This window comes from Hemicordylus capensis, chromosome 2 (genome assembly GCF_027244095.1).
Source record: "Hemicordylus capensis ecotype Gifberg chromosome 2, rHemCap1.1.pri, whole genome shotgun sequence".
Lineage (NCBI taxonomy): Eukaryota > Metazoa > Chordata > Lepidosauria > Squamata > Cordylidae > Hemicordylus > Hemicordylus capensis.
Genome location: NC_069658.1, coordinates 120,488,039 through 120,503,512, shown reverse-complemented (window position 1 = coordinate 120,503,512; position 15,474 = coordinate 120,488,039). Strand labels below are relative to the sequence as shown.

Sequence of the window (15,474 nt, the reverse complement as noted above, 5' to 3'; positions counted from 1 at the left end):
CGAACTGAACGCCCCCCTCCCCCGGTTCCATCCGGACCAGAACCGGATCACAACAGCAATGAAATTGGCTGCCACTCGCTTTTACAGAGGCCCCAAAGGGCCAAAAAGACTAAGTTTACCCAGCCGCAGCAGTGATGAGGAAGGCCGGCGGGGGGAGAGGGAACCCGCGCAGACACACACACACCCCGCGGCTACAGCAAGCCCCCCGAAGGGACTACAGGTAGTTATTTTTACATTTTACAATTTTTTTTAAAAAGTTCATGGACCGGCCCGGGACTGGACTGGGGGGGGGGGTCGATGGGGGCCGGACTGAACTGGCCCGGTTCCATTCGAGGCCAGTCCAGCCTTGAACCAAACCGGGCCAGACGGTTCCATGCACACCCCTACATGAAAACACCCACCAAGTTGGGAATTTCAGATTGCTTATGGGACACAAACTACAGACACATAATCAGGGTGGGGCAAGCAGGGCACATGCCCTAGGTGCCAGTTGCAGGGGGGCGCCATTGTGCCTGCCATGCTCCACCCCTGCCCCCAACCACCACAGTTGATTTTTAAAAAAGATTTGGAAACCCACACACACGCAGCCATGGGGACTGGCATGCCCCCCCCACACAACTGTGGGGACAGCCCCCCCCCCCCGAGCACTGACTTTCCCATTATTTTCAGGGAGCATTTGCTGCCTGAAAGCATCTATTCCCCTTTCTCTCCCTCCAGAGAGAAAGAGAAAATAGATGATTTCAGGCAGCAAGCCTGCCTTGAAATGAGACTGAAGAGCTTGCTCTGGCAATTTATAGCTCTAGGCCATGCCCCCTTTGTATGTGATGTCATCATGTGACACATCACATGCAAAGGGGGCGTGGCCTAGAGCTCTAAAGAGCCGGAGGGAGCTCTTCAGTCTCATTTCAGGGCAGGCTTGCTGCATGAAAATAGCTCTTCAATCCAAGGTGTGTTCCTTAAGCTTTTTGGTGAATGGATCATGTTGGCTCACTGTAGCTATTTGATTCTAGTTAGGAGGATAGGTGTGAGTTGGCTGGGAATGTCTTCTGTAAGGAACAGCTCCTTTCATGAGGATTTAAGATCTCATGTGTGATCATAAATCTGTTCAGGATTACCCAGTTTAATCTCAGGAAATTGCATTAAATTCTATTTAACTTGGTTCTAAGTCAGATTCATTATAAGGAAGGTGTTGTGGTACATAGCCATTTGATATTCATGCAGTAATGAAGAGTGAAAATAATTGGCTGTGTAAGTAGTGTTTGTCAGGTGCACAACTGACTTGTCCTAAGTCATGAGAATGCAAACTAAGCAGTCCCCTGGCCTGAGGTTTTCCAGCATGTGATGGCTACTAGTGAGGGGTCATTTTAGATTTAAAGACAGCACCTGTTATGTATTCTGTTTTTTTCATTCTCTTCAACATTTATTCTCAACCCAAGGAAATTTGGCAAAGACCAAACAAAGCCCATAGTAAAAATATGTTTATTATAAATAAAATTGTCATCTCTAGCAATTTTTTAAAAACACCTGAAAACCCATCTTTTCACCCAAGCTTTCCCAGCTTTTAAAAATTGTCTTTAATTTTATGGCTGTTCTTAAATAGTTGCATTGTTTTAACTTTTATATGTGTTAATTGTTTTTGTGTTAACCGCCCAGAGCTGAAAGTTTGGGCGGTATAGAAGTTTAATAAATAAATAAATAAACCCCTCACCCCATCCCGCTCAAATCCAATCTTCCTTTTTGGGGGGTGGGCTTTTCTCTGTGCTCTGTTGTTGGAGGAGGTTAGAGGGGAGGGGAGGGGTGGGGAGGGGAGTAGGCGCTTAGCTGTGCTTGCTTGCCCTTCCAGCAGCTCATGGGCACATGGATTTGATTGTTGCAGAAGAATAAACGAAATCTCTCTTCCTCTGCTGTTTGCTCTAATTTATTGGAAGGGGAAAGGAGGAAACAGTTTGATTAACATTCCAGAATTGTTCATAAGTGTACCCCTTATGAATTAATTTTAGTTTTTCTCTTCCTTGCCCTAACCTTGAGATTCCCCAGCAATAGCCCTGCCTGCTCATTTTGTGTATCTTACTCTTAAGATGGAGTGGGGTTTTTTTTTGTTTGTTTTATTGCATGTTGTAGCTGTATGTGCATGTAGACTGACTTGTATTTCGAAGGAGGCACTGAGGCTGTAAGGTCCCACTCTGAATGCAGGTGTACACACACTGCCTTGATAGTGGTTAGAGTGCTGGACTGGGACCAGGGAGACCCAGGTTCAAATCCCCATTCAGCCATGAGACTTGCTGGGTGACTCTGGGCCAGTCACTTCTCTCTCAGCCTAACCTACTCCACAGGGTAGTTGTGAGGAGAAACTTAAGTATGTACACTGCTCTGGGCTCCTTGGAGGAAGAACGGGATATAAAAAATGTGAATGTTACTGCTTGCTGGTAGATAGCAGCTGGGGAGGCAGGGGGCGCTGCTAATACACACTGCTGGATTTGGAATGCAATAAACATGCTGATCAGGGAGTGTAAGGACTACATCCAGTCTCCAGTACCTCTCTGAATAGCTGTTTGGTGTGATTCCTGCTTTCTGAAGAAGGCTGTATTTGTGCTGCCTCGGCAATTTGCATTAGTGAAAGCAAGTAAGGTGCAGTTATAATTTTCAGGTAGTGCCATAATTTGTTAAAAGATTAACAAGCTTGACTTTTACTTTTTGAGCTGATATTACGGTGAAGTTATCTGAAAGATGGGTGTCAGATATTTGGGGGGTGCGCAATTTCAGTGCTTGCCGTAGGCGCTGTTTTCCCTAGATATGCCTCTGAGAAACTAACATCACTAATCTAAGATCTGGTCTTGGTTAGAGAAGGGCAGGACACTTCAGGTCACATTCGATGATTATGAGAACTGACACCCCTCACCGATATCAGTTACCTGAGTGGACCATGTCCTCATCTGTGCAGCCACCATAGACACTTGTGACTAGAGTGACCAACAACTGATGCTCCTGCCTCCCAGCCATACTCCATGGCTTCGCAGCCTGAACACCTTTTTCCCCACTCTGCTTAGCAACTACACACATCACCCCAAACTGCAACGCCTACCTACATCTGTTGTGCCACCAGCACACCCTCCTCTAAAAGGTACAGTACAGCATGCCAAAGCACACAATGCTTGGAGAGCAGCCACACACTTCACCAACAGATGACAGCAGACAGACCTGGCTGCCCATGCAATAGCACAACTAGTTTTGCTCAGGGTTCGATTTCAATCACAATTTAAATCATGATTTAAATCACTTCACAGAAGTACTTGGTTTTAATGATATGAATCACTAGTCAGGAAGATTTAATCATCATTTTCTAGTTAAAGTACATTCTTGTTGTCTAACATAACCTTAATACATATTCAGAGATGTAGGCTTCATTTTTAGAAGGTACACACTTCTCATAATGCAGGCCTTGCATTTCTTTGTTGCACTGTTTGTTTTTCACACGCATGCCTGTCTTATTCACAGGTGCAGGAGCTTCATTAAAATATTCCCAAACAGAGTCTCCTTTACAGCCTGCTTCCATGATAGGTGTTTCCCTTCTACAATGGAGGATACACTCCAAAAACGTTTCCTCAGGACTGCATTAATATGTTATTTATTAATATAAATAAAAGAAACTCCCCGCCGCCCCAGTTTCTATTCCCCTCCCCTATCCCTTGTATTTATATCCAGATACCTCCTCTGCTCAGATCTACTTCATCCCCTAAAATTCTCTATTCATTTTTGACCGTAATTGTCTTTGTATTTTTAGAAAGACAGAAGGAGAAGGGCTTGACGTGTGTGTGTGTATGCGCACACATACACGCTGCATGTACATCACCTGCAGAATAAAATTCATCAGGTCTGTTATCTCTCATCCCCATATACTGCTACTAACCCATGTAACCATGGTACCTAGAGGGCTGGAAGTGACCATGAGGTCATTTCCTGCCACTATTTTGTAGGCATTTCTAAGTAGCATGTAAGCAGGAGCCATTTTGTGGATCATTTCTGGTTTTAAAAAGCATTTTTTCATGATTTTTCACTGTTTGGGGGCATTGCTGGGCAGAAGGAGACACCACAGAGCAAGGTGCAGTTGGGTTTTTGCCCATTTTCACACACCCCTTTTGGGGACTTTTTTGCCCTTTTTATTGAACCCAGAACCTACCCCCCCCCCTTTCCCCATAGGCATAATGCCTCGTTACTCACGGTTTCATTACTCGTGATGGAAGGCGAGGACAGAACCCACACGAGTAACAAGGTTTGCCTACTGTATATGGTTAATATTCATAATGATAGCTTTGACCTAGGTTCTTTTTTTAATTTAATGCAATTTAAATCCCCATAATCAAATTTAAATTTTAAAATGGCTTAAATTTCAAAGTCCATATTTAAAAAAATCATCAATTTTTATCAACCCTGATTTTGCTACCACAGAAAGAGAGAGACAGACACCAAATTGACAGGTGGGCAATTTGATTTGTGGGCATAATCCTCCTGTTAATCCAGCCAGAGAGCAATGGGTGCCCAGAAAGGTTGCTCTTTCTTTCCCAGCTGCCTATGTCACAGCAACTTGCTGCAGGGAACCATCCCTCCCTGTCCTCTCCTCCCATGCTGCACCCCAGCCCATTCAGCCTACTAGCAGTGCTCCCTCACTGGAGGAAGAGAAAGGAGGGGGGACATGCACCCAGCCAGCAAATGCTGACTGGGAATGAGCCCCAGAGAGCTTGTGCAGTTCTCCAATCCTCTGGCCACAGCAACATGCATGTGACATCACATGCAAAGGGGCGTGACTAGAGCCCCAGAAGGGCCATGCAAGCACTCCAGGGCTCATTCCAGGTCAGGCTGGGTGGATGTTTTTCCCCTTTCTCTTCTTCCAATGAGGGAGAGAAAGGAAAACAGATGCACCCAGCAGCAAATGCCAGCTGGGAATGAACTTTGGCTAGCTTGCATGGGTCCTCTGGGGCTCTGGTCATGCCCCTTTGCACATGGTGTCACATACAAGGAGGCATGGACAAACACCCAGAAGGGCCATGTAAGCCCTCTGGGGCTCATTCCCAGTGGGCATTTGCTAGCTGGTGCATGTCCTCCCCCACACTCATTGAAGGGAGAGAAAGGAAGAGAGATGCACCCAGACATCTATTCCCTAAGCTTGGAGGTCTGGGAGGGCAATCGGTTAGCACAAGTACTATTTGCGGCATGGGAGGGGCAGCAAGGCATCAGCTCCCCCCACCCCCAGCCTCCCCCAGAGTAGCCAGGTCTGGAGGCAGCCCAATTTGGGCCTCCTCCAGCCCAGTTCAGGCCTCCTCACATGCATGGAGGTTATTCTAGTTATCTCTACACGTGCACAGAAGCCATTTCCAGATCTTGCGCAGAGGTCACTAAAATGATCTCCACGTGTGCGCGGAGGCCCAAACCAGGCCGGAGAAGGCCCGAACTGAGCCACTGCTGGCCCTGGCTCCTCTGGGGGATGCCAGCAGGGGTGGGGGATGCCGCTGCCCCCTTCCCACAGCTGCCACATCCACCCAATTCTTAGGGCAATTCTTATGAGATTAGGAGCACTTCCTTCTTCAGTCCTACAGATCTTATTACCACTACTCAAATTCAGTGTGTATTAAGCACTTTAGGGAGACTGTATGGAAATGTGATGTTTGGTTGGTACCTTCAGCATCACAGCTTCCTTTTATCCAATCCCTGAAGTCTCACATCTAATACACAGAAATTATATGGTTTAATAATCTATTCTTTAATTGAGCACATAGCATTAAACCCAAAAGTACTGTGATCTAGGAAAAACTTTGATTCCCTGTCTGTGTCTGCCACATAGAAAGGGCTTTTCCAACAATGAAAGGCTACATATTTATACAAGTCAAAATAGAGATATTCTTCATGATCAGGTAGCATGACCCAGCTGTGTAGCAGCTGTTTCCTCAACAATTCACACAGCTTTGAACTAGACTGAATTTTACCCACTCCTCTCTGGAAAAAGACAATGGAAGTTTTCAAAACTCTATGAAGTCTCCAGATAGGCTGATGCTGGTTATCTACACAGAGGAAGGCACTTGCCATTGGAAGGAAAGGTCTCCGTTAGTATTGCACTTTTCATTTCCTATGGGACACACTAGAACCAAAGCAACTTCAAGAAATGAACAAGTGTGAAGACCTAGCTGCACTGATTAAAGTTCAAAATTGCCTCCACCCACCATTTAAAAGCCTTGAGATTTGAAGGCCTTTATGTAAACATGCTCACAGGCTAGCAAGTGCACTAGCAGCAGTGTAATGTCTGTGCTTTTTAAAAAACTGAAATATATTTTGATGATGCAGTTAGCAACCAGGCAGAACGGGTCATGTTTTATTACCTTTACACATCTATTACTTAAGATGTGGCGTTCTGCCCACTTCCCATGCAATCCAATATTATTCTTAAGTAGTGTACGTTTAGCCTTACTCTAAAAACAACATAAAGATAGACAAGTTAGATTATTTGATACACTTTAAAAAGCTCTTCAAACCAGCTCCAAATCTGAAAACAAATAATAGTAACCAGGAGGGGCTGATTCTCACACAAGCTTTACTTTCAGTTTCAATAAAACAGCATTAAAGAAAATTAAATCCTTGTTTGTCCCACTGTGTCTGCATGAATATTCTATGGACCCTTCCCCCAAAGCTAAGTTATGATCTATTTCCCTAAAGCAACATCTGGGCAATGGAGATTCCATGACTAAGCAAAGGGAACTACCTTGTAGAGAATACTAAAATGACATCAAGTAGGTGTAAATTATACTCATGGGAAACACACGGACACAGCCCAGCTCAATGTTCTGCTTTCAAGAAATGAAAAACTCATTTGAAAACAAAACAGAAGACTACAGGACGATTTGATACCTTGGAAAATATTTCTTTCCCACATGAGGATAACTAAGAACCTCAGTCCATAATATTTATTGCAATATATACAATTTATAATAAATACCATGCAACTTCCCTTTCCCTAGAGTTATAGAAGTAACTTAATTTGGATGTCTAGTGTGTTTTACTGTGAAAGGTAACAGTACATCCCAATAGCCCCTCTTTAGAAATCACAACCCATTTCAACTTAAGTGGATTGCGCAGAGCTCATAGAAAGTAGAGGGAGGATTTCTAGGACCTATATGCCCAGGGCAGACCAGATAAGGTAGCCTTAGCCAGCAGCGTGTCCTGGATAGGGACTAGTCCTGGGGTTCCTCTGTGCCCATGATATTAATTGAGCAAAGGTGGCTGAATTGCATTAATATTAGCAGTTGCCATCCTCAGGGTCGTAACTATAATAGGGCAAGGGGAGACAGTTGTCTGGGGGCCCACTGCCTTGGGGGACCCCACAGAGGCAAGTCACATGACTGACTCCCCCAGCCACGCACCTGCCTGGGCTTCCTTCAGTTGTATTCATCCTCCAAAACTGATGTGAGTGTTAAGATCTGGAGCTACTAGAACAGCATGTCTTTCTCTAGTACCATTACATGACTTGCATCGTCCACAATTTACAAAACCTTATAAAAAATTTTTAGGATGATGATCTATTGTGGCACATAGGGAGGGGTGTGTGTGTGTGTGTGTGTGTATATATATATAAATTTTACTATGCTTTTTGTTACCACTGTTCAGCCTCATTTAAGATTTCTTTACTTCATGAGCTGAGCTTCAGCAAGGGGGGACATTTTAAAACCTTGTCTCTGGGCCCACTCCAACCTTGCTACACCCCTTGGCCATCCTTAACTATCTCCTGATCTCTTCAAGCATCACTTACAAAGGTGGCAGCAGGGCAACCTTTCTTCTCCTTGATGGGTGCTTTTCAACAGGAACCAAAATACTTCCTGCCAGATTGAAGAAAGACCTCTCCCCTTCCCCCCCCACCCCTAAGCAAAGGTCATTTTGGCAGGCTGAAATCAGTTTCCATCTTTTCTCTTCTTCCACACAAGCCAACTGGCAAGGGAAGGGCAGGGGAAAGCCATGATCCAGCAGGCAGAAGCTCCTGTGGGACATACCTCCCCTTCCTGCAAGAGAACTGGCAAAATCCTGGGAATTTTTATTTATTAATATTAACAACATTTATATACAGCTTTTCAACAAAAGCGTTTTCAAAGTGGTTTGCAGAGTACAAGGAATAAGGAAACTGTTGCCTCTCCCAAAAATGCTCCCAATGGACACAAGGAAGACATCCACAAAGAGCCACTGGGAGGGACACAATGTTGAGACAAAAAGAGTCAATTGCTGTCTCCCAATTAAATATAACCCACCACTTTAAAAGAGGTCTCTTTCACTGGCCACACAAGATAGAAAAGTTAATGCTGTGTTAACAGAAATGCTAACTCCTGCCACCACTTTCTCCAGTTTTCAACTTACACACTAAAATATCATCACAGGACGCTATTAGATCAGATTGATGCACTGAATCTCTAACCTAGGACCAAGCATACTGGCAAATAGTGCAAATACAGGCAACAGCCCCAGGTAATGTGACCAATTCAGCAGTGCACTGGTGTACTCCAAACAGTCTCAAGAGGATGTGATCTATATTTAAAATAATGGACAAAAATAGAATCTGGCAGGATTCACACTATGGATTCTATTTTGGCATTATGTAGCCCAGACTATGTCAAATTTATGGCTCTTGTGGCACAGGCAGACAAACTTCATTTACAGCATGGCATCTGAAAGGAATGTATTTTAAAATTCAGAGAATGCTAGCATAATTCATGCAACAGATATAGGCTCTTTTGGCACTTTGTATAATAAATATATTCAAACACATCTGGAGCAGAAGAGGGATTGAAATCTAAGTGGTTATACTTTTTCCTTTAAGTCCTATCATTTAGAAGAAAACCAGTTCTAGCAAACTTGTTTTGAAGCCAGTAAAGTCAGGCATGTAAGTACTTCTTGTATCTTTTTAAAAAAGTAGTTCTATTTCCTCCTTCCATTTCCTTTCCTCTCAGTCTTCCAGCTTGTGCTGCTTCAGATCCCGTAGCCTCAAGCTGGAGGAAGGTAAGTTCCCTGGTTCACCACATCATTCCCCCAGATATAGACTGACTGTCCTCAGCACCAGTTCATAGGCAGCAACTGCCAGATCTCTCTGAGGGAAGCTTTCCAAGCTTCTGTAGGTGGTGTGGACATTTGGTCCTTACTGTCCTATATCCAGGCATAGGGATGTGTATACCCCCAAACTTTTGTCTCTTCTGCCCTCTTACTGCCGTTTACACACACACTGAACCCAAATTCCAGGAACTGGAGAAATTCAGTCTAGTTTCTCTGAGCACACCAGAGAGACAGACATTGCAAGGCATGACAGACATTAATCCCACATCAGCATCTCTGCAAGAACCCAAGGAGATGGGTGAAATCCCCCTTGCCTAGATTGTGAAAGTAGAATTTCTACAAGTCAAAAGACAACGGTTCTCAAGTTCATGTGTCATGTTCTGAAACTACAAAGCCCCCTGGGATTGCAGTGTCCGGGACAGGAGATCAGCTTTTCAAAATAACCTTAGGGACATGTCCTAAAGCAAGTGGCACCTGTCAACCTCTGACGGGAGTCGACTCCACATAAACAGCAAACGCTTGGACCTTTGGAGGGGCCAGGAGCAGCAAGCAGAAAAGCCTTCCTCAAACACACTTCAGGCTCCCGCGACACTCTGCTTCTACCGTCGTCAACACCATAGGACCCATGAGCTGAATGATCTCCCACTTTAAAAGTGGGGGGACGCGAGCAGTTCAGGAAACAACCAAAGGCAGCTGCAGGCAAGAGGAGGATAGGGACGGATACACCCTGGCTCTTTAAACATTTTCTTCTTCTTTTCACACACCCCTTGTAACGAGGAGGAGAAAGTCAAGCAGTAGAAGAGCCTCTGCTGGCCTCAGGCAACCTCAGGATAATATGCATAGCCGCGCGTGCGTGTGTGTCCACCTGCCATTTGCCCAACAGGGGGCTCACCACCCTAACAACCAAGCTGAAGCGCGGGGGAGTGGGGGGGATACGGCTTCTCTTACCTGTGGAGCCGAGTAAAGGAGCCACAAGGTGACTGAGAAGATGGGGACGAGTGTCCGGCTGCACTGCCCCGCTAGTGCTTCCATAGTCCCAGTCCTCCTCCCCCTCTCTGCGCCAAGGGCGGGAAAAGAGGGAGGCGCGCACATTCTGCCCTGGTCCCCCAGTCACCTCCTGCTTTAATTAATCCCTCCTGGAGCGGCTCTGCGTTCGCTGCGGTTCTTCGCTTTGCAACACTCCCCTCTTGGTGGTGCAGCGGAACGTTCCCAAGGAGCTCCCTTACTGGCAAGGCTGGCGCTGCGGGGATGGGGCACGCGCTTGTTGGAGTGGTACATGGGGGAGGGCGGGGGAGGAGAGGGAGGGAGCGAGAATTAGTGAGCTACAGCTGAGCTCGGGAGGGCAGGATGGGGTGTTGCTGCTGCTCCTCCCCCCTCCGCAGTGTCAAGCTCGGTGGAAGGCGGAGAGCAACACACCGACTCGCTGCGGGGCTGTCTCAGCTACTCCGGCTTCGCCTTGGCGGCGGTGTTAATTTCAGAAGTTGGGCACTCAAGCCACATCGTTACTAAATTTACAAGAAGTTTGCAGAGCAGGCAGGCGGCTGAGTGGAAGAGGGCCTCGCCCTACCTTACATGTCTTAAAGAGATACCGCTGCTTTCCCCTTAGGATTTCCCTTGTTTCATGGGTGTGTGCGTATGCGTGCCTTTCTCGCTCACCACCTTCTGGCCCACTGCAATGCAACTCCCCTAGTGCAGGTTCAGCGCAGAGGTCTCTCTCTCGCACACACAGAAACACAGGCAACTGACCTGAAGCCGATCCTCCTTCAGCATCTGCAGAGCTTAACCCGTGCCTTTTCCCAGGTCACGGTGTACACCCAAGGCTACAATTCTGTGTATGCTTACTTGGGAGAAAGCTCTACTGAACCCAGTAGCATCTACTTCTGAGTGAGTATGAATAGACTGGCTATATTATTATTTGTGCTCACTTAAAAACGCAGCATATGAATGTGAGCAACAGGTAACTTTTCAAGCAAGTGTTAGTATACTGGTCAAGGAGCCAAGATTGGCTCTGGCTCCCTGTTGAGTGTACAACTGGTACCAAAGCCAGGTTTTATGTCATGTGGTATGAACCACTTCCAATGTGGAAGTATCCCCATGCATACTCCTGGTCTCTACATTTGCCTCCCCCCACCCCCAATCCATTAGGAGCTACATTCTAAAAGAGATCCCAGAAAATAGTCCCTGGAGCAAAATTCTCACTTAGGAAGAAAAGAGTTGTTGATTCAAATCCTGCCTAACAGGCTGCCTGGGGAAGAAAGATGCAAGTATCTTACAGAGTTTTGATAGCAATTTTTAAATATCTGTAGGGCTGTCACATTGCAGGTAAGAGTGGACATATTTCTGTTGCTTCTGAGGGCAAAACCATAAACAATGAGTTGAAATTACAAGGAAGCCGATTTAGGCTAGACATTAGGAGAAATATCCTAACTGTAAGAGCTGTGGTACAGTCTGACTTGTGCAATGCTCTGCTTCACTGAAGGTCTCAGTGTGGTCATCTGTAAGGAATATTATCGCAGATTCCTGTACTGATTAGGGGATTAGACAGAAAGACCTCCTAAACTCCTTTCATACTCTAACATTCTAAGGATAGTTAATGCAGCCAGCTTGCTGAAAGTTATCAGTCTGGATCTGATGACTGACAGAATGGGTGAGTTTCTGGGAATCTCATGTATGCCACCATAAGTTCCTGTTGGAGATGGAGTTCCAGTGCATCGACCTTTTGCACCAACTATCCTAATGACCACTAGAGGTCATTAGGAGCAGAGGTAACTAGTGAGGGTCTCCTCACCTATCTCTGCTTGCCTCTGCTCTATGACCCCTGCTTTGACTCCTCAGGTACTTCCTGTAGAGAGACGGTCCTCTTCCTTTCCTCCTAAAGAGAAGATGGAAACATCTTTCTCCCTACCTTCTCATCATTATGTAGCTGATAGATAGGATAGGTCTTTCCTATCTCAAATGTACTTCACCAATAAAATAGTTAAGTAACTTAGATTCTACAGTGATCTCCATTAGGAATGTGCCCGGAACCGCTCCTCCACGTTTAAGAGGCGGCGGGGGTGCTCCCTTAAGGGCAGGGGAGGGTGCACTTATTCCTCCTGCTGCATTTCCCCCCGCTGGTGCTCCGTTCAGTGGAGTGCTGGCAGGGGAAATGCGGCGGGAGGGGTAAGTGCACCCTCCCCCACCCTTAAGGGAGTACCCCTGCCGCCTCTGAAATCTGAAACAATCCCGGTGGCCAAAACGTTTTGGAGGCTTCTATAATGGCTTCCAAAACATTCCGAGCACATCCTTAATCTCCATGCGTGTTACTCTAAATAGCTGCAACAAGTAAACTCTGCACTCTGTAACTGGAGTGGTAGCTTCCTTGGTGCTTTGCTAAACCATCACAAACCCCAAGAGTTTCGCCATGGAAGAAAGGTGGGATATACATTTAACAAACAAACTCCCACAGATTTATTGGAACTCAGCTCACTCCCATGTACATGTTCCTTGCAGCTTCATTTGATGATGCTTGTACACTAAGTGCTACTGTTTAACTTCCCTGTGCATCTCTCTAGACCAGAAGAATGTCACCTAATAAGTGTCTATATATCAGGCTACTGTTAGCAGCAGGAGGGAAATATCTGAAAATCTTACTATTGAGCAGTATGCTGCTCCTGTTAGATGGTGTCTGCCAGTAAATATTTTACACATAAGAGATGAACTCCTTCCCCCTCTACCCTGCCAGGGTCCTCCTTCCACACACCATCCCGCGTAATGATGCACATGTTGCTAGTAATAGCATAATAATGCATACATAGAACTTCACTGTAGAGGCCAAAGTAATTATACTGTCTTAAATTCTGCAGGCAAGTGTGATTTGAGGAGAGACTGTAAGCATTCAAGAAGAGTGTAGTCAACAGTTATTTGCAAGTGTTGATACTTCACAGTAGGCAGGAATTCAGAGAACAGCAATTTTGTTTCTCAGGATGACATTTAATTAATAATCTAAATAATTCAGAGTATTATATTTTTCAGATAAGACTTCTTGAACTCTATCTCCAGTGTACCGATAAGTGCATGACAGTGCACCAAAGAATTAATCTAACATGGAACACATCTGGTAGCTTATTCCAGGTATTCCAGCAAAACCTAATATTAAAATATTTAAGGCTTACAGTTCTAAAAACCCTTGGGAATAAATTCCATTGTAGTTAGTGGGACATACTTATGAGTAAAAATGCACAGGAATGCATTTTATTTTTCAATTTATATCCTGACTTCTCCATTGGCCTCAAACCAACTAACTAACTAAGTTAACTACATATCAAATCAAATAGATACTTAAAAACAATAGGAAGTACATTAATATATTATAACAAAAGATAGACAATAGGTTCCACAGGTGCCAATTATCCACAAAATACTAATGCTGTCAACTATTAATTGTAACTGCTCCTGTTCCTCTTCCTTTAGCAGCACAGAAATTTGACAGGTGAAGCTTTTCCTGACCTGGAAATAAAGTGGTGGGAAGTATTTCACTTGCTCAATTCTATTTATCAAACTATTGTTTAAAAGGAGCAGGAGTAGTTTGGGAGGTGGGGGTGTTGAGCAGCTGTTAAATACAAAGTTCATGGGTCACAGAGCTGTAAGAACAGAGGACGCCTGAAGATCTCCGTACCCCTTATGTAGGAACGAGATAGATCTAAACAACTTTTGATTCCCAGCTTTGAAAACGTTGGCTTGCACGTAAAGCCAGACATCTGTTAACGAGAAAGTCGCAAGACACATTTCTAACAATCAAAAAGGAATATCAACCTGGACACGTTTGTGTTGGCAGCCTGTGAAAGATTCGGCTTGGGTCCCCAAAGTCTCTTGCAAAACCACAAGAAAATGTATTATTATTATTACACACATTTCTCAGTTCCCATCATGAGTATATGGGAACACTCCCTTAGCATCTGGGCATATAGTATTTACATACTTGGATTAGCCATGGAAAATACACACCTCACTGAGAAGCCAAATACATCATATGGGAATCCTAAATAAAACTATATGGTGATTAAGCAGCATGTATGCAGGATGAAGACAGCCCACAGCACTCTTCATCTTTTGTGCATTATGTCAACTATTACTGAGACACTTTTGCCCCCCTGCAAAGAAGGTGAGGTGGTTTTCAATGTGGAAATTTCAGCACAAATCTCTAAAAACTATTCCAGAATAAGGGGAGTTTATGGTTTATATACCCCACAATCTAATAAATCTTCAACTTCTGTTGTATATATGATGAGATCTTTTTTTAAAAAAAAAGCAAGTGCTTAGTGAAATACTCACTAGATGTGTTACAGCCAATATATTGCTACATTTTTTTTTAAAAAGCAAACAAACTATGGCTGGCTGCAGATATAAACATTCTACCTTCCAGTTCCCAGCTTTTTCCCCTCTCACTTATGATTCTGCAGCAGAAAATGGCTACAACTATGGAATTATTTGTTTTGGAATGCCACTGAAATAACACAACCCAAGAGAGGAGCCTTTTGCCCAGTGCAGTGGCCCATTTGGCAGAAGTGAACAGTTTACCTCAATAGAGACAGCATGAAATGTTGTCATCTAATGACTAGATATAGCACAATTTAAAGCACGCTCAAGCTGGATATGTGCAGCCTAATTCTATGCATGCTTACTCAGAATGAAGTCCTGCTGAGTTCAGTGGTGCTTATGTCCACGTACATTATAGCCTGTGCAATGCTATAGGATTGCAGTCACTAGGACACTTTTCCCTGTTGACTGTATGTAGTGTGTGATACATTAGACTGGGTGTTTGATCCTGTCCCTGTTTACTCATGAGTTAGTCCTCTGATTTCCATGGGGCTTCCACCCAAATATGTGTCCACAGGTTTGATCTACCTTATGGACCTAAGATGCTCCATAAGTCCTCCTTAGGCAATGTTTGTTCCAGGTTTTGGAGAACCCTTGGCCAAGATACTTTTACTGGGATCACCTGCTCCTCACCATTGCCCACCATTAACCTTTTCCCACCTGGCCAAATCCACAAGATTGCCCAGTGAGGGAGAGCAAATTGATCAGAGGCTGCTGCTACTCCTTCTTATTCTTGCCACTGTTTACTCACTCAGAGTAGGAAGTGATGAACAGGCAACAACAGCAAGCAGGAAGAGCAGTCAGGGGGAATCAAGAGTGGATCCTCACTGAAGAATGAGCCTCAGCAAGTGCTGACAAGGCAAACCCCTAATGCTGGCCCTGGCCTTAGTTTGAGAAGCAAACTGAATATGGCTTTTCATTTCTGACAACCCTTATTCTGTTGGAGATCCAGCTCCATATGGCATCGACCTTTGCACCAGTAACCCTAATGACTACTAGGGGCATTGGGAGTAGAGATAATCAGTTAGGGTCTCCATT

General features: G+C 44.7%; 1 protein-coding gene across 1 annotated transcript in view; it reads right to left on the bottom strand.

Annotated features, from left to right (window-relative positions):
• ADAMTSL1 (ADAMTS like 1) overlaps positions 1 to 10,628 on the bottom strand; it is a 786,832-nt gene extending 776,204 nt beyond the window's left edge. The window contains exon 1 of the mRNA XM_053294216.1: positions 10,027 to 10,628. Within this exon, the coding sequence (XP_053150191.1) occupies positions 10,027 to 10,170 (144 nt within the window). The 5' untranslated portion in view covers positions 10,171 to 10,628. The remainder of the gene's footprint in view (positions 1 to 10,026) is intronic.
• Between the last annotated feature and the right edge of the window lie 4,846 nt (positions 10,629 to 15,474).